Source organism: Canis lupus, chromosome 12 (assembly GCF_003254725.2).
Source record: "Canis lupus dingo isolate Sandy chromosome 12, ASM325472v2, whole genome shotgun sequence".
In the NCBI taxonomy this organism is placed as follows: Eukaryota; Metazoa; Chordata; class Mammalia; order Carnivora; family Canidae; genus Canis; species Canis lupus.
In genome coordinates this window covers 14,480,112-14,503,379 of record NC_064254.1, presented here as the reverse complement: position 1 = coordinate 14,503,379, position 23,268 = coordinate 14,480,112, and the positions used below count along the sequence as shown (strand labels likewise).

At 40.2% G+C, this 23,268-nt stretch overlaps 1 protein-coding gene across 4 annotated transcripts; it reads right to left on the bottom strand.

Moving 5' to 3' along the window:
* Positions 1 to 3,347: 3,347 nt before the first annotated feature.
* ENPP4 (ectonucleotide pyrophosphatase/phosphodiesterase 4) lies at positions 3,348 to 18,788 on the bottom strand. Of its 4 annotated transcripts, none has more exons than XM_025418934.3 (4): positions 18,610 to 18,788; positions 10,035 to 10,893; positions 9,199 to 9,369; positions 3,348 to 6,731 (listed from the first exon to the last, which is right to left on the bottom strand). In XM_025418934.3, the coding sequence occupies exons 2-4, from the start codon at positions 10,858 to 10,860 to the stop codon at positions 6,367 to 6,369; spliced, it is 1,362 nt and encodes a 453-aa protein (XP_025274719.1). In that variant the 5' UTR covers positions 10,861 to 10,893; positions 18,610 to 18,788; the 3' UTR covers positions 3,348 to 6,366. The 4 variants fall into 4 exon arrangements, with proteins under 4 accessions (XP_025274719.1, XP_035553541.1, XP_025274720.1 ...); XM_035697648.2 differs by lacking the exon at positions 18,610 to 18,788 and adding an exon at positions 18,242 to 18,366; XM_025418935.3 differs by lacking the exon at positions 18,610 to 18,788 and adding an exon at positions 18,195 to 18,344.
* Positions 18,789 to 23,268: the final 4,480 nt, after the last annotated feature.

Here is a 23,268-nt window from a genome sequence, read left to right as displayed (position 1 = left end):
ATATGTTCCTTTCTTCTTTTTAAGACTTTGGGTAAAATCATTTCCTCCTTAAATGTGTGATACAATTAATCAGTGAAACCTGATTGCAAGTTGCAAGTTTTCTCTGTGGGGATGTTTTTGATAACAACTTATTTTTTGTGATAGATGTAAAATAAGGCTATTTAGATTTTTTTTTTTTTAGATTTTATTTATTTATTCATGAGAAACAGAGAGAAAGGTAGAGACACAGGCAGAGGGAGAAGCAGGCTCCATGCAGGGAGCCCAATGTGGGACTCGATCCCGGGGCTCCAGGATCATGCCCTGAGCCGAAGGCAGTGCGAAACTGCTGAGCTACCCAGGCTGCCCTAGATTTTCTATTTGATTTTGTATCAGTTTTGCTTAAGTTGTATTTTTCAAGGAATTTATTTTATCTAAATTGTCAAAGTTATTGGCATAATATTCCCTTGGTATTCTTTTGATATATATAGGATCTGTAAGTGATGGCCCCTCTTTTATTACTGATCTTGCCAATTTGTGCTATCTCCCTTTTTTTCCTAAGTTAATCTTGTTAGGGGCTTATCAATTTTATTAAACACAATACCAAAATGTGACTTTATTAATTTTGTCTTTCCTATTTCATTGATTCTATATTATTTCCTTTCTTCCACTCACTTTGGATTATTTTCATCTTACTAGCTTTCTAAAGTGGAAGCTGAAATCATTGATATTGAATCTTTTCTCAAAGACAAGCATTCAAGGTTATAAATTTCCATCTAAATACAGCATTAGCTGCATTCTACAGAATTTGGTATGCCATTTTAGAAGTGTATTGTTTAATGGACAAATATTCAGGGCTTCTCTGGATCCGTTATTGAATCAATTTTAATTCCATTGTGGTCAGAAAACATACTCTGTGAGATGTTTGCATGGTATATATCATTTTCTGTCCTTTTACTTTCAACCTGCCTTTGTATTTAAAGGGCAGACTACAAATAGCTGGCTCGTTTTTTCATCCAATCTGACAATCTCTGCCATTTAATTGGATGTTGCCTATTTACCTTTAGCTTGCAGATATGGATGATTTTCCATTTTGCTACCCCCCTCCACTATACTATATTGGTCTATAGTTCCACTTTGGGGATGCTACTTTTATCCCTGGTATAGTCATCTCAAAAACCATGGTATCCATGATATCCATAGTATAGTCACCTCAAAAACCCACGTATTTATTTCTAAAACATGTTTTATGAGGCAAATGTAACACTGATAATCAAACCTAATAAAGACACACTAAAAAGGATTATCAAATTTTGGGTCTGGGCTTTTTCTGTATAATAGTTTATAATTTGTCCAATCTCTAATTAGAAATTGATCATTTCCTTTCTCTACTGAAATAAGTTTTGTTCAACTTTTTCCTGGGAAATTACCCATTTGATCTGTATTTTCAAACTTATTTGTGCCAAATAGTATAAAGTAGGTTATTAAGTGTTCTGCTCTTTTTCACATCGTGTTTTCTCTCCTTCTACACCTCCACCCCTCTTTTGATTATGTTGGCTTCCAGAATTTACAGATGCCATCAGGGGCTCCTTTTATATATTTCCCTGTTCTGATTCCTAGCCTCTTGATCCTTCACTTTTTTGGTAATTTCTCAATGCTTTAGGACAGATGTTTCATACTTTGTCCAGATTTTCTAGTCCTCGGCAAGAGCGCTGGTTTGAGTAATATGCTCCACCATTTTACTGGAAACAGAACTTTTACTATTTAGAAAAAAAAGGTTTCACAAAAATTTTGTGTGTCTCTCCTCAATAGAAAATTCGAACAATGTTTAAGTCTGTAATAGTCTGGGTCTTGCCAGTAGGAACAATCTTCTAAAACGTTTGTATAGTGCGGTTGTTTGGATTTGCTTTGGGGTTTCTTTTGATCCTTTCCACCACCCCCACCTATGAAAGTGAAGTAAGCAAGGCAGAGAGGAAAAACATGCTGATAGGGTCCCTGACAATTCATTGTATTAACATGCGAGGGCAGTCTGCACGGGAGGCCTCTGTAAACCATCATTCTAGGGCTGGAGGAGCTCACCAGATTGTTTATTTATTTATTTTTATTTTTTTATTTTTCAGATTGTTTATTGATGGTGAAATTCAGGTTTCTGCAGTCAAGGGGTAGAAGTTAAGTGGAAAAGTAGGCAGCTTGCCAGACAGTTTAGCTTGATTTTTGGGTAAGACTGCTTTTGCCAGTAATGCGGCCGTGAGACATGAGTCACAGGACTGAGCAGTTTCAACACCAGTCACCACCTGCACACGTTAGGATACAGAACTGTATTATACTATGATGATCAGCATGTTTGTGGGTTTTTTTTTTTTTTTTGCCTTAATATCTACTTCTTGAAAAATGTTAACTAAACCATTCAAGGAAAAAAGAAAATGTTTACAGAACAATGAAAAATGAAAATCCAAAGGGTTTATGCCAAAAAGCAAACCGGTCTTCTGCAGCCTAATTCAATTGGACCCAACAGGCTCATTTAGATTCACATGCTCCCTCAGTGTGTGTGCTGGGGAAGGGAGGATTGTAATGGTATCCAAGTACAGGCACCAAGGAAGCAGGGAGGCAGGGGGGAAAAAGAAGCTAGCATCTTAACTTCAGGAAGCACATGGCCTGGCAAATGGTTCTGTATCCCAAGATCTCAGCAGCAAGAGTCTAACCATGAGTAGACAGAAGTAATATGTTGGTATAAAGTTTCACCATTTCTGAGATGCTACAGAACTCTCTTCTAGAGTAAAGAAAGTACCTTTTCTTATTTTCTCCCAGAGTTCCTAGCAGTGTTCATGGAGGAGGAATACAGGAAATGAATTTATCACGCTGAACCACTAGACGAAACTTTGTTCAATCTATACTCAATGAGTATGGCTATTTACAAAACACTTAATCTTGGCTTTCTTTCCAGTGATGTCCTCATGCTAAAATACGTATTGATACATTATCTTTAAAATTTGGTTAAATGTTTTATAGTTGATCTTGGTTTTAAAATAATCTGTAGGGATCCCTGGGTGGCGCAGCGGTTTGGCGCCTGTCTTTGGCCCAGGGCGCGATCCTGAAGACCCGGGATCGAATCCCACGTCAGGCTCCCGGTGCATGGAGCCTGCTTCTCCCTCTGCCTGTGTCTCTGCCCCTCTCTCTCTCTCTTTGTGACTATCATAATAAATAAAAATTAAAAAAAAATGTTTTAAAATAATCTGTAATGAATGCCTATATGGATTTTTGCAGTATTACTGGCTCATATCAACATCTATCACAGTATGTGTATTTTGCAGGGTGACAAATTTAAAAAAATCAGTAATATTGCATCCTGTATTTAATAATTATAGTAAAAATGTTTTTGGTAGATTTTATTCACATGTTTTAATCATAAACAAAGTCATTATGAACTCAGACAATATAGTCAAAATATATTTTACTTCAACTTAAGGCACTACAGATTTTTTTTAAAGCATACTCATGTCGTTTTATTTACACACTATTTTAAGAATGACAATAAAAAAAACACACTTTCCATCCCATCTTTGTCCTTCATTTGTAACTTTATGCATTCACAATGAAGTGAAAACCCCTAAGTAAAAGGAATTAAATGCCATCATCCTTAAAGCTTACCAGATATGGATAAGAGAGGGAGACACCCAAGAACAATACAAAAGTATTTTTAATCCTTTAATGTTCCAAGAACTTATATTTAAATTCTTATACCAAGCTTAATGAAAGAACACAAAGTCTATAGTACACAGCATTGAAATAATTTATATTAGAATTCTATTGCTGTTTACAAGAACTTGCACATTAATAACAACAGAACTGTCCATGTAAGTAAATGCAGTTATTCTGAATTCACTCACTAAATTAACAAAAACCACTCAATACATTTTCCTACTGCGTTTGAGTATTACTGTCATAAACAGTTAAATGTTTCCTGTAGCCAAATACTTTCACCCAGAAAAACATGTCAAGATATTAGTCAATTACTTAACAAAATACAGACCAGAACCTTATTGCAAAAGGCTAGCTTACTAGAAAGATTTTCTCAGTGCACTAGAGGAGTCATTGGCTTTAATGGTGATAATTTTTTAAAGATACAAATGAATTAACACAAAGTTCAAAATAATATATAAACATCTCTTTGATTAAATAAATATGGTTTTGTCCCATCAGCATATATACAAAAAAGTTTATAATTTTAATTAAAGTTAGTATTTTGAGAATGGAATGAAAGACAAGAAAATAGGTTAAGTGTCTTGTTCAAAGTGTTAAGACATTGACAGGACATCCCTTCCTATTCCATCCTATATGAAATGCACTCACAGGCTAGATGCTCACTAAAACTCACAGCAATGCAAGGACCAAGCTCTACTGATCTAGTATAAAATATCCTGCAACTATTGTAGATACTTCAAAAAGTGTCTACTGTATTAAATGTGACTGTTGTTTTTCTTTTAAATGGAAATTGAAACAGGAAGAAATTTTTCTATTATTTTGTTCAGAAAAACAACCTCTAGGATAACTTTTACGGAAGGAAAAAAATGAAATAAACGTGGTCAAAAAGCAAAATTAGCGCTATTGGCTTTACTTCATTTATTTATTGTGCTGTTCTTAATAGTCAGCTTATGACCAATAGCATGAACTACTTATGCAGGCTGTAGAAATGATTCTCAAGAACAACAGATGCTGAATGAATACTATGATCACAAAATTAGCAGAGACCAAATAGGATGAATTATATGTTTGATGACTGGCACCATCGTTCTTGACCACCACAGGTAATCAGCATTTAACTCCGTTGCATATTTACTACAGATTTTTAAAAATCTGTAAAACAGTTACTTAGATTATTTTATATCGTCAAAACTTTAAACATCACACTATTAATTGCTTGTCTCAGGTCCTGATACGGTTCTTGAAGCCAATTTTTGCTTTACTAGATACAATCTAGTCTGCCACAACTCGGTTTCTGCATATTAGCTGATTCAATTAGAAAGTACCACCTAGCAAAGGTAGGATGGTAGTTCTTCAAAACAATTCCTTAGCTTTGAACATGTATGTTAAAAAAAAAATCGGAGCAATTATTTCTGTGAACCAAACACTGGAGAAAAAGCAGAGGCAGGACTCAGGCCTACAGAATGTTAACAGTGCTTAAGAGTTTACTCTGCCACTTAACATATGAACAGTGGGAAGGATCAAAAGATATCAGGTTCCATTTTAAATTTAACTACTCTATTGCCTAAAAAGTAAGGCATAAATATCTCAAAGGTAGATAGCAAAATCTCCTCCCCATTCTGACCCAATTGAAGCCAGACTTGTATTTGGTCATGAATTTTTTTTACACCACTTGGATACCTCTGGCTACAACATACAACATGAGGAAGCTAAATAGCTAACAAAAACTAACGAACTTTCTTAAGTTACAACTTTAGCTTGTGAGTCAGAAGAAAGTAAACAAATATGAAGTGCAAATATACTCTTTGCTGAGAGCCACATTCCGTGGGAATGTGGAAGTCAGCCCGCAGACCAGCTGCCTCTGACCACCTTCCGTCAGTCACAGGAAGTCTACACATTCATAAGTGCAAACGCACTTGTGCACACACATACACACATACAAATGACTTACACAAAGGCATTAAGCACAGATTGAGAAAAGCAATTCTATTTTCTTAATTTCTTATCAGCAACAATCTTCAAAAGGTATCTTTTGTGGCTTCAATAGCTTACAAACCTTAACAACGACACAATGGTGAAGACTCAGGCTTTGTATCACATAGTCTTTGTTGTGTTTTTTTATAACAGCTTTTCTTAAAATAATTTCTTCCTATGCTAGATCTGTTCTGCCTGGATAACCAATTTTATTAACCACCACAGAGGTCTTCCTATGTCACAGGTTTACTTGGGATACAAACTCTATTAAAGTCATGAAATATAAAAATATAGAAAACTTTTCCTTCCTGATACACAAAATCCAAAATCCACTAATTGCATAAAGATTTCTGTTGTTTCAGTTACAAATATAAAAATTTATTAGAAAAGCATGCCTACTAAATTTTGGTATATTTTTATTTAAAAATGTGTCATCTTCATAGCAAAAAAAACCAGAGGCAATCATTTTTCTTAAAGTTTCTAGTTAGAGAAATAGTTTATGTTGACTTACTAGAAATTTTTACTATGGTCAGGGTTTTTTGTTAATTAGCTGATACACCAAAACAAAGCACAAGGAAAAACAAAGTAATTCTAGCATGCTTAGTCTAAGTTTTTTGTCTTTCAAGGTATATTTTTCATCCTTAGAACACCATTTTTTGAGTGTATCCTTGGTTTTGTGACTAATCAAAGATATTCCGTATAAACTCCAGCATGTTACTCAATTAAAGGATCATCATCATCTTCTTGCAGCTGAAGTCGGGAAAATGGACGGGGTACAGACAGTCTATTCTGCATGATTATTATGAGGCATGTTAGTGTGGTTAAGACCAAGAGCGCACCAATAACAATTCCGATGGCTTCTGGGAGATTAATGCACCACTGGTCAACTAACAAACACTTCGTATGACCAAAGGTTCCATTATTGGGATGTGGTTTTAATCCCAGGATGTGGCACATCATTGGATAAATATCCACACTGTTAATTGTGCTTTGTTTGTAGCCTTTGTGAAATGCAGGACCGTGGGCAGCTAGAAATGGATGCATACTAGACAAAGAATTATCATAGCCATGGTCACCTACTGAAAAAAGAACAGAAAGTATGTTAGTTCTTAACAGAAAGACTGATTTTTCTATTACAAAATAACTTGCTTCTAGTGTAAATATATTGATTCTTGCCAGTGTAACTCTCATCCATTAAAATTGTAATTAGTGGGATGCCTGGGTGGCTCAGGGGTTAAGCTGATCCCAGGGTCCTGGGATAGAGCCCCTGCATCGGGTGATCTGTTTAGTGGAAAGTCTGCTTCTCCCTCTCCGAGCTCTGCTCTGACCCTGCCCCTGTTTCTGTTCTTGCTCTCAAATAATTAAATAGAATCTTTAAAAATTCTGATCACTTAAAACAGGTGAGGGTTAGAAATGAAATTTTCTGTGTTTTTCAACTCAGCCATGTCCCCTATTTCACACACACACCCCTTTTCCAAGTGATCATGACCTGAGTCTTTAAAAACTATTTCTTGGGACACTTGGGTACCTGAGCGGTTGAACTTCTACCTTCAGCTCAGGGCCTGATCCCAGGATCAGGGATCAAGTCCCTCATTGGGCTCCCTGCAAGGAGCTTGCTGCTTCCTCCGCCTGTGTCTCTGCCTCTCTCTCTCTCTCTGTGTCTCGCATGAATAAATAAATCTTAAAAAAAACAAAAACAAAAACAAAAACACAACTATTTCTCAGCCTGATGCACCTTTCAGTGCTATCCCCACTCATTTCACCCCTCCATTTCCAGCAGTGTGTGCATGCAAAGAGCACTAATGATTGTATAAAAAAAGAGAGAGAATAAGAGTGGCTGGGTGGAGGGTCCTGAATAACTAGGGAGAACAGAGGCGAGTAAAACCCATGAAGAGGGAAGAAGTGAATCTGCAGCCTACCTACATCAATTGCTCCTGTGATAAGAGGATTATGTAATACACTCCTGGTTTATCGATAATGAATGAATGCCTCAACCTCTGGAAGGCCAGGTGAGAATGTTGTAGAAAGGGTTCTTACACTGAATGCGAAGTCTAACCAGTTCACCTTTAACTCCAAATCGAACTCAGAAAAACATGACAGTCCTGGATAGAACCGCAATACCACATTCTCAGTTTTTAGCTTTATTTTGGCAAATACTGACTTTTAGTGTACACCTGTTGCACTGATAAGCTCCTGCTTTCTTAAGAAGTGCAAATGACTGAGTGGTGAATAAATATATCAGTTTGTGTTATATTATCCTTTAATTTCATGTTTAAAATATTTTAAAAAAGATTTTATTTATTTATTCATGAGAGACACACAGAAAGAGGCAGAGACATAGACAGAGGGAGAAGCAGGCTTCATGCAGAGAGCTGGATATGGGACTCGATCCCGGGACTCCAGGATCACGTCCTGGGCTAAAGGCGGCGCTAAACCACTGAGCCACCCAGGGATCCCTTGTTTGAAATATTTCATAATAAAAATAATGAATGTGATCAACAGAAGACACTATAGACATATACATACATATGTATATGTAATAGAAAAAAACTCTGTACCTCTGTATGGATAGTTTGTTTTTTCTTTTCTAAGTTTTTCCATGTTTTCTCAGTTTTCAACAGTGAGTACATAAATATAAATAACTTATAAACTCCCTTAACCTTTAGTCTTATATCCTTCTCTGAAGCTTCTGATTTGCTATAGATCAAGGATCTGCACACTGCTCAAGACAGCCCCTGGCCAAAATCAGCCTTCCACCTGCTTCTGTAAACAAAGTTTCATTTCAACACCCCAAATTGGTCTGTTTACAGAATGTCCAGGCTGCTTTCCTACTACAAAGGCAGAATTGAGTGAGAAAGACCAGCTGGCCTATAAAGTCTAACATATTTACTATCTGGCCTTTTACAGAAAAAGTATTCTGACTCTTGCTACAGACTACAAAGCCAGTTTTTAAAAGAAGTATTCAAACCAAATCTAACATATGGATAAATAGCTGGATAAATAAACTTGGGTTCAGGAAAGACCTGTAACTCACCCCTCTATATCTCCTCAGCTGGAGGAGAGATTTTGATACACCTTGTTTGTTTACTGGGTAGATTTCTGTTTGTTCACCTTCTAGTTCTCCTCCAGTGAAACAGCTACAGCGCTCAGGTACTTGGACAATGTTTAACACACACAAACAATTTAAAAAAGCATTTGAACTCAGAGATTCCCCTGGAATCTCTCCCTTTTTACTTTGTTGCTTTACTTCTCTCTCATTTTCTACAAATCAAGAGAACCAACCTTGAAAGTTACTAACAGTAACTGCAGTGTGGGTAAGAAAGTAAAACTACACCTCTGCCCTAAGGCCACCCAGCCTCCTCATCTAGGGGTCAAACTGTGGTTATAAATTTCTATTGAATGAAAACCTGAGAATTACCCAGTCAAAAAGTGAACTGGTTATACACTGTTAATATCTCTAAATTAAAGTACCTTGTTAACAGAACAATGTCACAACCTGTGATTTATCCCCAGAGTACAACAGAAATGTCTGAAATGAATACTTACATTTTGATAATGATTTATTTAACACAATTGTCCAGCCTTCATCAGCAACCAAAATAATAGGCTGAATTCGATCATTATGTTGGTAATGAAATCTGGCAGGAATCTCTTCTTTGAGATAAACGTTCATGTGAGGGTCACAGACTTTCAGTTTGTTATAAACCTCCGTGATATCTGGAAGAAAAAGGAAAACAGTCAAGGAAAAAAAGTCATGATTGGTTGATGAAGAAAAAAAAATTTCTAACTAGAATAACTGGAAATAAATCCTGAACAATGTCATCTATTAAATCATTTTTACTTCTTAAAAAAGCAGTGCAATAATAATTATGTGACATTGTTGGGGAGAGACACACACACACACACACACACACACACACACCCCTCCCTTTATCTTTCCAGGCATTCTAGTATCTCTTTTTTCATTTTGTGATTCTCTCTGGTGGACTTTTATACAAAAGGGGACAATTTTCACGTATAGCTTCCTAAGTAAATAGAAAGTAGTTATATATTACAGCTAATTACTAATTCTAAGATCAATAGATAAATAGCATATCTCACACAAAAATCCAAGATCTTTCTTAAGGATAAAAATCTTCTTTTTCCGTTAGGGTGAATAATTAAGAAATGTATCAAAAAGCAAAGAAGTAATCTCTTTGAACATGAACCTTAAGCTAACTGCTTAAAGACTTGTAAATTAAGGGGAAAAACATATAATTCCCACTCTGAGGAAGAATAGATGGTACTGCCCTACAAAAAGCCAGAGTTGTATTCTTTTACAAAACCCTCCCTCCTCATTCAGTTGCTCCCTTCAAATATCCCTCAGCTGAAAGGTTACTTACTTATCTTGGGAAGTAGGGCAGCAACTGGAGTCAAATCTACAAGAGTGTAGCTTGAATTATCAATGCAGAGATCCAAGTTTATCAGTCTCTCCTTTGAGCACTGGGTCATCCCATGATCACTTGTAATGATCACGTTGAGATTTTCCCACAATCCTAGCACCTTGAGTCTGTGGACTAGCTCACCAATGAGATCATCTATTCCTTTCAACACTCTGTACATGTTTTCTTTATCTTCAGGTCCGTATTTGTGGCCACTTGCATCTGGTTCTTCCCAGTAAAGTGTTGCAAAAGTGACCGGTGGGTTCGAATTCATCAGCCACATGGTAATGTTATTTAGTCTCTCCTCAAATGACACTGAAGAGCTATAATTCATAAAATAGGAAGGTGTGGTATTGTGAATGGGTACATCAGTGCCAGGCCACATAGCAGCAGCACTTGATCTGTTTTCCTGAAGCTGGTTGGTCACCCAAATAGGTTCTGCTTCATTCCACCAAAAAGGATCCTTGTCATCAAAGTCAGAAAAACGTTTCTTTGTGCTTGCATCATACATGGAATTAGCCACGATGCCATGGCTTTCTTCATACAAGCCTGTCACAATACTGTAGTGGTTTGGAAATGTTTTTGTGATAAAAACATTTTTAACATGCTCTACCAGGACTCCTTCTTTGATAAAATTCTGGAGATGAGGAAATTCATAGTCCTGTAGATAGTCAGCTCTGAAACCATCAAAGGACACCAGTAGTAACTTGGATGGCAAGCTATGGGAAGAGTTACCTCTATAACCAGTTATAAGTCCAGAAAATAAAAGTATTACTAGTAACTTCATAATGAATGTGTTGAAGGAAAGCAATCAGGGTTCCTAAAATATAAAAACACAGTTCATAAGTGGTAGTGCTGTTGTGACCTGGATTAAGTTTCAGAAATTTAGCCACTAGGCAAAGAGAACCACAATTTATTAACTTTCTATATGCTTTCATATCAACTTAAAATCAAATAATGTCATTTACTGAAAGTTAACTGAATAAAGCTAAAATTGGAAAGAAAAACAAAAATTGCCTTTACTTGTCCAATTTCCTATTTATGTATGTCCTACCCCAGCCTTCACACTCTGCAGGGGGTATGGGCCATTCTTATACTCCACAGAAATACTCCCGTTTGGTTGTCTTGCTTGTCTGTAGTAGCAGAAATTATTCTAAAGACCTAATAAGGTCAGGGGCGCCTGGCTGGCTCAGTCAGGGTAGCCAGGGACTCTTGTTCTTGGGGTGTAAGTTCACACCCCGTGTTAGGTATAGAGATTACTTAAAAATAAAATCTTTCAAAAAACTTAGTAAGAACGGATGAAAAAAGAAAAATGATCCTTTTGCACAAAACAGAAATAATACCAAGTCTTTAGAGGCTCCAGAGAGGGAGATTATGTTTCTAGTTTAGTAACTGGTAACCTCTGTTCCTTTTAAGCCACAGAAATAGGTAGAAATTCTACCATATGGGCTCACTGCCAGTTCCTGCTGAAGATATTGGCATTAAAAAAGGGCAAAGAGGGCAGCCCGGGTGGCTCAGCAGTTTAGTGCCTGCCTTCAGCCCAGGTGTGATCCTGGAGTCCCGGGATCAAGTCCCACATCGGGCTCCTTGCATGGAGCCTGCTTCTCCCTCTATGTCTCTGCCTCTTTCTCTGTGTGTCTCTCATGAATAAATAAATAAAATCCTTAAAAAGGGGGGGGGGGAACAAAGAAAGAAATATTATATGAGGAAAAAGACTCCACTTGTCTATACATTCCCAGTATTTACATAAGGTTAACAAACTGACAAAGCCTATAGGGACCTGACTGCCACAGTGACTTCTGAAGAAATCCAAGAGCTGTTGAGATGAACTTCACCAAATCCCTTAAACTTCCTTTTTACTATCAAGGATATAAGTATCTGCCTAATACCCGAGGCTCGCAGCTCTCTCTGCTTATTTACTTAGATAATCCACTGTTTATAAAAACAAGTTTCCCATAATAAATCTCCCTGCCTTCAGTCTCTATCATCTTTGGTCCTTCAGAAAACAGCACAGGGGACTTAGATAGGACAGGGTATCTCTTTCATAGTAATAGGAGAGAAGCAGCTAAGGCTGGGTAAGCTAACAAGTCTGAGGGTTGGGGCTGAAGGGAGCCATATTCTCTTGCTACAAAAGGTAGGGGCAACTACTCAGAGGAAGTAGGATGGCAAAAGGTTCGAGGGTTTGAGAAACAGAGAATGTCTGAAATGGCCAACAGGGAGGATGGGAGAGTACAGGGCAACAGGAGGACTGGTGGTCGAGGCTGACAGCGGGGGTCATGAGTTTTTAGTGACACTGTTGACAGGTTTTTCTCTAGCTACTCAGGGGCCCTGGCACAGGCCTGAACAATACCGGCAGCTGATGCTGCCTGTACTTAAGACTCTGCCAGAAACTGAAGTATAACGAAGAAAGTTGAAGATCCTGACTTAGGAGCGGTTAAAATCTGAACTGCAGCATCTACGCTGAAACGGATATAGATGCGTGAAGGAGAAGGCTTCTGGACTACAGGTTCTGAGGGAAGCTGCAGGGATGTGAGGCTGTAGTCAGAAAGAGGAGAGTGAATTCCGTATTTCAGAGTAAGAAGACCCAAGGTTTGGCCGCAGGTGTGTGCACCTGGAGGTCCTGGGGAGAGGCAGCGACGTGCTGACATGATGATTAAGTTCATGAGCCATTTATTGTATGTTCTTTCTCCCAACTAAACCGCAATTACTTGAAGGCAAAGACTTTTCCTTCAAACATACCAGCTAGGTGATCTGTGTGTGTACGCATTCAAACATTTGTTGACTGAAGCTGTGACCGTCTCAGAACCAGGGACTTAAAATTGTGAAGACCAAAGGCACAGGATCTTGTCTGGGAAGGACTCTGGGTCCGTAAAGTCTACGATTTTCACCTGAGATGGGCTGCCTTCTGCCTGTCGGGTATGGATCATCTGTTGCTAGTGCCATCCATGAAACCAAAAATAGTACGAATAACAAAATCAAATCACCTCTCCAAAGAGAAGGGTAACGAACAATCATGTTTGGTATAGGAGACACACTGTACAGACACAGCCTCAGCCACAGCTCAGTAATAACAACTCTTAAGAATTGAGAGAATGGCATTTCTCTTTTCATTCATTATTTGGTGTCCCCAACCTAGTGCTCATGCACAACTCACCCCCTCCCTCAGACAGTCAGTACAAGTTCAGTCACACACCAATATCATGCAGGCTGCTGCCCTAGGTTCCAGCAACCTGAGAACTTGTGTGGAGGTCATGCTGGTCTCCATGAAAGCTTGGATTGAGCAGATTCCCTGTTTTCTCTGAGAATAGATACTTTCCCATACATAATATTTGTTTCCAGTAGGAGTTGGAAGAGCAAATAGGTTGTACAGTATCTTAAAGATGCTCATAAATCAATTAAAAAACAAAACTGTCTTTATTTACTGCCCTGGCTCTTTCCCTCAGTAACCAGTTTACATACCACACCAAGTCCACCGAACAAACTATTCTGCTGGCAAGTCAAGTTCTGATATATGTCAAACTGCATGCATTCTCTGCACCTCCAAGTCTTTTTCCTTTCCTTAGTTCCCCATCCTTTAAAACAGCTTCCTCATTCTCTCGACAGAACTGCTCTGAGTAAACCATAGGTGCCAGCCTAGTGTTGATTCTATTCACATACCATCCACTACAGCAGAGTAGACCTAAAATTCAGAGGGGACTTCTTACAAGTGCAGCTGCCCAGTCTTTACACCTAGGAAAGTCCAATTCAGTCAGGCCAGTGTAGAAGCCAGGAACGTGCATTCTCAACAGCTACCCATTCTTTTCCATCTTTAGTGTGGCGTACCTCTTAAAGCCCATATTACTTCCTGTGGGAGCACTTCTCTCTCTTATGTGACCTTCCTACCTTCTTCACCCTCCCCTTTCTCACCTCACGTCTACTCCCAACTTAATCTTCCTGGGCGTAGCTCTGTTCATAGCACTCCCCTAAAAAAAGTCCAAGGACTTCCCCTGTCTATACAAACACTTCAGCCCGGAAAGAATTCAAGCCCTACAGCATCCAGGCCCAACCCACATGCAAATTACTGTGAAACAGTTACAGAAATCATTGCCAACCATACTTTCCTTTCACCATATTTCACCATCCCATCTTGTTCAAATGTATTACAAAGTCATGTAAACTATAACAGCCATTTTTCTAGGCGACCTAGAGGTGACCTATAATAGCTCTTCAGTGACAGCTGTGCTCCCAAACGTCCTGAAGTTACCTCCTGCAACATGAAGTCTTGCCTAAACACTCTTTTAGGTTATTTTTTTTTAATCACTCAATACATATCTAATATAATGAAGACTATACAACAAAAATGTATGTATGTGCCATGTATCAGGGAATATGGGCTTTATACTTTTCAAATCTATAATACAATAGGGGCATAAATAATCAAAGTAATGAATCAGGCTGTCATCCTGAAAGAACAAAGACAAGGGTGAATGAACTCTGTTCTATAATACCAAAACTTCTTTGTAATGCTGTGCTTGAGAGCCATACATCCTAAAGTTGTTTTTAACACTAAGCCCTTTGATGAATTACTACAACTGGAATATTATAGTATGTCCAAACCTTCTTCAACAGAGTCATCTCTAAGAACAGAGAGGTATCAAAGCAATTCAACAAATGGTGCCTGGACAGCTGGATATCCATTATGCTAGAGAATGAATCTGGAACCCTCATCTTATCCTATACACCAAAATTAACCATAAATGGTTCATGGACCAAAATTTAGAGCTAAAACTATAAAACTCTTAAAAGAAAATACAGAAGTATATCTTCATGACCTTGAGTTAGGCAAAACCTTCTTAGGTACAACACCAAAAGAACAAGTGATAAATAAATAAATAAATAAATAAATAAGACTTGACTTTTGTGCTCTAAGGAATACCATGAAGAGAAAAGACAACCCACAGAATGGGAGAAAATATTTGCAAATCATCTCTAAGTGATCTGTACTTAGAATATGTAAATATTATAACTTAAAAATAAAGTCAAATAATCCAATTAAAAAATGAGCAAAGGATCTCAAAGATATTTTTCCAAAGATATACAGGTGGCAAATAAGCACATGAAATGATGTTCAACATCATTAGTCATCAGGGAAATGCAAATCAAAACCACAATGAAATAGCATTTCAGACCCACTAGGATGGAGAGAATCAAAAAGACACAGAACAAGAGTTAGTAAGGATACAAAGAAACTGGAACTTTTATACAGTGCTGGTGAGAACATAAAGTGAGAGAGCCACCTGGAAAACACTGTGGCAGTTCTTTAACCAGAGTCACCATATTATCCAGTATACGCCCTAAAGAAATTAAAACAGATGCTCACACTAAAACATAAATGTTCACAACAGCATTATCTTTAATGGCCAAGAAGTGGAAACAACTCAAATAGGCCATCAGGTGATGATAAATGGATACATAACTTTTTTTTAAGATTTTATTTATTTATTCATGAGCGACAGAGAGAGAGAGAGAGAGAGAGAGGCAGAGACACAGACAGAGGGAGAAGCAGGTTCCCTGCAAGGAGCCTGATGTGGGACTTGATCCTGGATCCCGGGATCACTCCCTGAGCCGGAGGCAGATGTCCAACTGCTAAGCCAATCGGGCGTCCTGATAAATGGATAATAAAATGTGGTCTATCCATACCATGAAATATTATTTGACAATAAAAAGGAAGGAAGTGCTAACATACACTACAAGTGGATAAACCTTGACACACTAAGGGAAAGAAGGCAATCATAAAAGATCTCTTAATATATGACTCTTTAGATGAAATGCCTAAGTCAGGCAAATCTATTAGAGATGGAAGTACATTGATAGTGTTTGTGGCAAGGGGTTGGGGAGAAATGGGGAGTAAATTACAATGGTATGAGGTGTCTTTTTGAGGTGATGACATGTTCTCATATTGACTGTGGTGATGATCCCACGACTCCATTAAACTGTACACTTCAAATAAAGTGGATAGTGTGTGAATTATATCTCAATAAAACTATTATATTAACAACAAAAAAAGAGGGAATGAAATTGTAATCCTTTTTAAAAAGCATCTGAAATGCCCTGCCAAAAAACAGTAAACATCTTTGTGGTCTCATTTTATGCCTCAAATTATGTGAAATTTGTACTCCATAACAGACTTGGGTTTTTTAACATGAAAATGTTTTATAACACCTTCCAAATGCAAAAACAACAGCAAAATAAAAACCTTTGTCTGACCTCTCTCAAAATACATATAAAATCCTTCTTCCCTAAATCTTGAAGGAAAAAAAAAATGATGCTCAAAGTACATGTGCTATTTATTCTGGGGTTCAGGAATACATTAGCACACTGTTAGGATCCTTGTCCCCAGGCTTAGAAGCAGAGAGGAAAGATTGGGGCAGCCCCAGATGGTTCAGCGGCTTAGCGCCGCCTTCAGCCCAGGGTGTGATCCTGGGGTCCCAGGATCGAGTCTCATGTCGGGCTCTCTGCATGGAGACTGCTTCTCCCTCTGCCTGTGTCTCTGCCTCTCTCTCTCTCTCTCCCTTTGTGTCTCTCACGGATAAATAAATAAAATCTTAAAAAAAAAAAAAAGAAAGATTATAGGCTCTGAAATCAGAATGATCCTGTAACTTGAGCTCACATTTACTAGATGCACAACTGTGAGCAAATCTAACTTCCCCAGACTCAGTTTTGGCGTTTGTGAAATGGGGAGGCATATTCTGTTCTAGAACAGGCCCTCAAATTTAGTTTCTTTTTATCCATTCTAGTTACAAAGCCATTAGGTTAGGAAAAAGTCTGTACTGCCACAGGCAGAATAATACAACTGTGCAACCCTAAAATAATTAGAAGTAATTTAGCTCAATGCTTTTTTTCTTACTTGTGATAGAGCCGAAGTCCGGTGACTGGCCAAGCTCAGAGAGCAATTTAGTAGCTTTACTATGCACTTACTAATTCATGCCCTCAACAAGTCTACAAGTCTAGTGACACCAAGCTAACAAGACTAGTCATAAATTCCAAATGATTACCAGGACTTTTCCTGCCAGAACGTGTTCATCAGCAGTGCCTCTATCTAGGTCTACTGCATTTTCATTCTAACAGCAGGTGTTAATCTATAAACAAAATGCCAGTGGAACGTTCTCAAGTAGTTTTCAAGGGATCAAAATCACTGTTAGATCACTAAACTTTGAGAAAAACTCTGTAATTAAAAAAAAAAAAATAGTGGAGGGAAGAAAAAAAAAAAAAAGCAGACTCATCTGGACTATACCCAAACATCCCAACAGTAACTAGAACTAGTAGGTAGTCATCTTTAGTTCAGGAGGTGAAATGTGCTGGATCTCCCGTGGGATGACTTTTTTACCTGGATGGAATGCATGTCAGGCAATCCCTACCGGCATTCTCAGCCCAAGTTAAGTGGTGAGAATAGAGCGGTTACAGGAAATGGTGAAAGACACTGTCAGCATCAGCTTTATAATACGAAAGCCCTATTCTAAAGACTTTTTATACTGCTTTAAAATAAAATAGCATTGTCTATGGACATGGGAAACTTTGGTGGTTCCCTCTAGGTTATTATTTTCTTAGCGTTCTAAGGAAAAAAAAAAAAAAACAAACTACCCTCTGCAGGACTTTCTCAATCTTAAAAATTCTAGGATTCTAAATAATTCTGCCATTTTCAGGGCACACAAAATTCTCTAGTATCTCCAGAACAGCTACACTTCCTTCCTACGGAGTAAAATAATCCGTCACGGTGCTTGTGTCGTCACCGACATTTCTCCCAAGTTCTATTCAGTAGCTAATCTAAACTACAGAAAATATCTCCTCTTTGCTTGCAAATGAGCTTCACTGCCTTGAAAGGGCCTGGAACGGCTTGGGGGCGAGCGGGGCGGGCAGTTTTATTTTTTTTTCTTCCCTCCACTTTTTTTTTGGGGGGGGGGGTGGCGGAAACAAAAGAAAACCGTAACATTCACCAACGGAGCATCTGCCTGCCTAGGACACTGGCAAGTTTTCAGGCTGAGGTCCCACCCTGCAGATCACCTGGTGGATGGGCAACGGCAACCGCCCTGCGGGGTCAGACCTGGTCAAGCCTGTCTGCAGCCGTACCGTGTGCGACGTTACCTGTCTGAGCCTCAGTTTCCGCATCTGCAGAATGGGGACACTCTTACCCCACGGGGTAGCTACGCCGAGAGGGGCAGCATGTGCTTCGCGCGCTGTCCAGCCAATCAAAAGCACCTAAAGGGTCATCTTCGCTTTCTGGTTTTCTAGGAAATCCGTTCTCCAGTGTGATGACGTAATGGCCATCAACTCCGATCCAATGCCCCGCCCCCCGCCCCCCGCCCCCCGGGCACCTGCCGACCGCCCCGCACCCCGCCGTCCACCTCGCCCGGCGCAGGGCGCCCCCTCCCGGCGGCCCCGCCCGCGCCCCGGGGCCCGGCTGCTGAGCCCCAGGACCTCGGGCGTCAAAGCCCCGGGCGACCGACCGAGGAGGGGGCGGCACCTCCCTGCGGAAGGCCGGCGCCCCACGCGCACTCACCAGCTGCGGCCGGCGCGGACCTCGGCGCTCGTGGGCCGCGGGGCCAGCCGACCCCAAGGGACACGCGCGAGCCGAGACCTTCCTGCGGCGCCTGCGCAGTAGCGGCCCGCCCGCCCCGCGCCGCGGTTAGCAGCCCCTCCGCCCCGAGGACCGCGCGGCCGGGTGCGCTCTGGGTGTGCGCAGCCGCCCGCCGCCCGGGACCCAGCGCGGCGCGGGGCGGGGGAGGGGGCGGGGCGCAGGCTGAGACGTGGCCTCGGATTGGCTGCCGCAGCCGCGTTAAATGTAACCGCCATGGCGATTGGCTAGAGGCAGGTACCACCTGGCGACAGCTGCCTCGGAGGGTTGCGTGGGACCTGGCGTGGGCTAGAGCCTGTCCTCCAGCACGCCCCTCTCGTGTCACCCTGGGCTGGGCGCCCTTCAGGAGACGTGACACCCGGCGACTCCCGGAAAGGCCCCTGGCCGCTGCCAAGCGCAGTCCGCTCCTAAGTAGTGGGCCCCTGGGCACTTCGGCGTCCGCAGGAAAAATAACTGTGGCTGCGTGCACTAGGGTCCAGCACAGGTGTGGAGCCGCGTCAGCTCGTTCCGGTGAATGGAGATAAACGCGGTGTGATTCTACCCAAAGTACCTGTTTGACTGGAAAACGGAGCACCTTTCCTTGCGAAGTTAATTGTAGGCAGTTTACAAATAAGGTCACAAGAAACACAGAAACACCATCTTTGCAATGGGGAGCCCGCTGAGAAACGCGCACGTCTTTTGACTTGCATATGGGCTTGTGCCCCTGCCTGTAAGTGGAGGCTTAGTTGAACAGAATGCATCTGTAAGCTTACTAGTAGAAAGAGAAATGAGCCAAACATTTCTTTGTTAACGCTTGAGTTACCCAGGCATAATTGGTAAAGTAGATGGTATCCCTTTGCTCTTTGTAATTTGCGGTGCTGAATGCAGAGTCGAAAAGGAACTCACTAAATGTTTATCGAATATAATGGAACTTTTAAGTTGCTCTGGGGTCGTGCCTCCCCTCACTTTAAAATGCAAGCCCTGAGAGCCTTTTTTTTTTTTTTAAGATTTTATTTATTTATTCATAGAGACACACAGAGAGGCAGAGGCACAGGCAGAGGGAGAAGCAAGCTCCCTGCAGGGAACCCGACGTGGGACTCGATCCCGGGTCTCCAGGATCACGCCCTGGACCGAAGGCAGGCGCTAAACCCCTGAGCTACCCAGGCATCCCCTCACCCCTTTTTTAAAAAGATTTTTTAAATAAAGTTTTTATTTTAAAAAAGATTTTATTTATTCATAAGAGACACAGAGAGAGGCAGAGACATAGGCAGAGGGAGAAAAAATATGTTTTAGAATAGCAAGTATAGCATGCTCTTCTATTTATGAGGGGGCAGGGATGGAGGGAGGGAGAGAGCTGTTATTATAATCATAAAAGAGAAACCATTGGGGCACCTGGCTGACTCAGTTGGTAGAGCATGTGACTCAGTTTCGAGGTTGTGGGTTTGAGCACCATATTGGGCATAACAGTCACTTAAAAAATATCATCTTTAGGGACACCTGGGTGGCTCAGAAGTTGAGCAGCTGCCTTTGGCTCAGGGTGTGATCCTGGGGCCCTGGGATCAAGTCCCATATTGGGCTCCCTGCGAGGAGCCTGCTTCTCTTTCTGCCTGTGTCTCTGCCTCTTTCTTTGTGTGTCTCTCATGGATAAATAAATAAAATCTTAAAATATATATATATATTCTTTAAGGGGAGCCTATGTGACTCAGTCAGTTGGGCATCAACTCATTTTTTTTAAGATTTTTTTTATTTATTCATGAGAGACACACACACAGAGATAGATAGAGAGAGAGAGAGAGAGAGGCAGAGACACAGGCAGAGGGAGAAGCAGGCTCCCTGAAGGGAACCGGATGTGAGACTCGATCCCGGGACTCCAGGACCATGCCCTGAGCCAAAGGTAGGCGCTCAACCACTGAGCCACCCAAGTGTCCCCAGACCTAATTTTTAATACCCACTCTGACACTCAGTAGCTCAGCCATCTAGGGTCAGTGTCTCGCTCGACCTAGTTGAGCCTCCAATTCCTCATCTGCAGAACCAGCCCTTTTATAGTACCAGCCTCTTAGGATTATTGTCAAATAAATGAGACAAAGCAAGTCAAGTACCCAGTGCAATGTCTGACACATGGTAAGTGTTAGTGATTATTATCACCATGACCAGAAAAACCATTCCCCAACCTGAACAGTAGTCCGCAAAAGTCTGAGTTCCAGAGGAATTTATGTAATGTCCAATTTAGTGGCACTTAAATTTTCTGGCATCTGGTGCACACGATTGCTTGAAGAGTAGACAAAACTGACTTTCACAAAAGTTAGATGTGTAGTGGAGACAGCAACTGGTTAGGCATTGGGGAGAAAGGCTCCCTTCATCCAGGCCACTGCCTGCATAGCTGGGTGAGATCAGGGAATCCTACGCAGCCTGGTGTCTGTCTTATAGATGATGTGGTTGAAGACAGGGGGACAAAATGATTCATAAGGATCTTTTGGCACCGAGCTTCTGTTATCCTTCAAATATTTACTATTTTAACCATAACTGAAAACTTGTTTCAGATGAACATAAATAATAAGGGTATTTATAATCTCATGAAATAGAAGTCCATAGGTAGGATAGGCTTTGGGACTGATTGAATTAGCACCTCAACAATGTCACCACAGTACTAGATTGTTTCTAACTCTCCACTGAGCTACTAACAGACTTGGCTTCTGGTTCCTCTAGTGGTAAACATAAAAGTAGCAACAGGATCTGTATGATTCATTTTTCACTTCCTCTGGACAATAAAGTGAATTCTAGGTTTCTTTTCTCCTTCTCAGAAGTCTCCAGCCACCATCTCTTTCTCTTACTTTGACTAGAACTGTGTCATATGCCCAAATTTAAGCCAGCAAAGAATGTAGAATTACCAGGGGATCAATTCAGTCCAAACCCTGAGCCGAGATCTTTCCCAAACTGTGCCGTTTTTCTCAATGAGAATGAAGGGGAATAAGTGCAGGTAACTCTCCCACAAACCACATTATAGAGTTACTGGAGGAACTTACTGATAATAAAACAAAATATAACAATATCTTAAATTCTTCTTTTCCAAAGTGATTTGAAACATACATAATGTTTTATTTAACAGGCAAAATGATGACATTTATAATTTTCTTGAAAAAGAAATCTTATATGCATCTTAGAAATATGGAGAAAGTTTAAACGTATTTTGTGTTAGAGATTAAAATGGGAGCTAGGAACAATGATCTAAACTCATCATTTACAAATGAATGTTGTGCCTCAGAGAATTGACTTGGCTAAATATACAAAATTTAATTGTAATTAAGAACCTTTGACCCCTGGCCAATGTCAAGTTGGGAAGCAGTATGTTGAAGGCAGTCTCTTCTTTTTCCTCCCATTTATTAGCCTCAAGATTTAGCATTAGCGTAACATACTTTAAAATTTGTATCCTGCTTTTGTGATCAAAGACAGAGCTCTTTAAGAAGCTACTTTTTTTTTTTTAAACTCCTAATTGGGGTGCATAACTCATTGCTGGAAGGGATGGGTCAGAAATTAGAAGTTACAGAAAAAAAAGTTTCAGAGGAAAAGCCACACCCTTCCCAAAGAAAAACAATTCCTATCCACTGCTCAGTCTCCTTAAATAACAAAACCGAAACTAGTGAATAGAATTTCAAATCACTAGAAGGGTATTTTAAGTTCCACTTTTTAATACATATTAGATGTTACTGTAAACACAATACAAGTTTTATCTTTAATATAAAGGGGAGTGGGGATCCCTGGGTGGCGCAGCGGTTTGGCGCCTGCCTTTGGCCCAGGGCGCGATCCTGGAGACCCGGGATCGAATCCCACATCGGGCTCCCGGTGCATGGAGCCTGCTTCTCCCTCTGCCTGTGTCTCTGCCTCTCTCTCTCTCTCTGTGACTATCATGAATAAATAAATAAAATCTTTAAAAAATATATATATATAAAGGGGAGTGGAAAGGACTGGGGGTGGGTCATAGTACTTCAGTGATTTTGAAAGTTTAACTAAAACTTTCCACCCACCCCATTTTCTGCAAGATTACATTTTAACAATCTCAATCAAGTAAGATTGTAAACTATTGTTAAATACTTCTGTTAAATGTGATTCTATATTATCCATCATGAACAAGTATTAGATATTTCTCACTCTCAAGGAATTTTTTCAAGAATTTAATAAAGTGGTCCAAGAAACAGTATAAATTCTTTTGAGGCTTTTCTAGGTAGAAAGCAAAGTACTAATTTTTAAAAAAGATATAAAAATGGGTAAGATTCAGTTCCTGCCTTCCTTCAAGGTAGCTCTCATCTAGAAAGGTGAATGGAGAAGATACCTCTCTGTTGCTTTTGCCCACGTGGCATTCATTTCCTTTTCTTCTGGGGGTTCCTCCAGGAACCACTTCATTTTCAATTTTAGTCTGTGAGAGTCATTTGGGGCTGACCACATCTTTCCTCATCCCCAGCATGGAGGCCCAGGGTAACCAACTATCCCAGTTTGCCCTGAACCAATGGGGTTCCTGGGGCATGGGAAACCAGAAGAATCCCAGGCAAATTGGGATGAGTTAGTCGCTCTTTGACCCAAGCCTGGCCTATTAGAGCCAACTCCACTCCC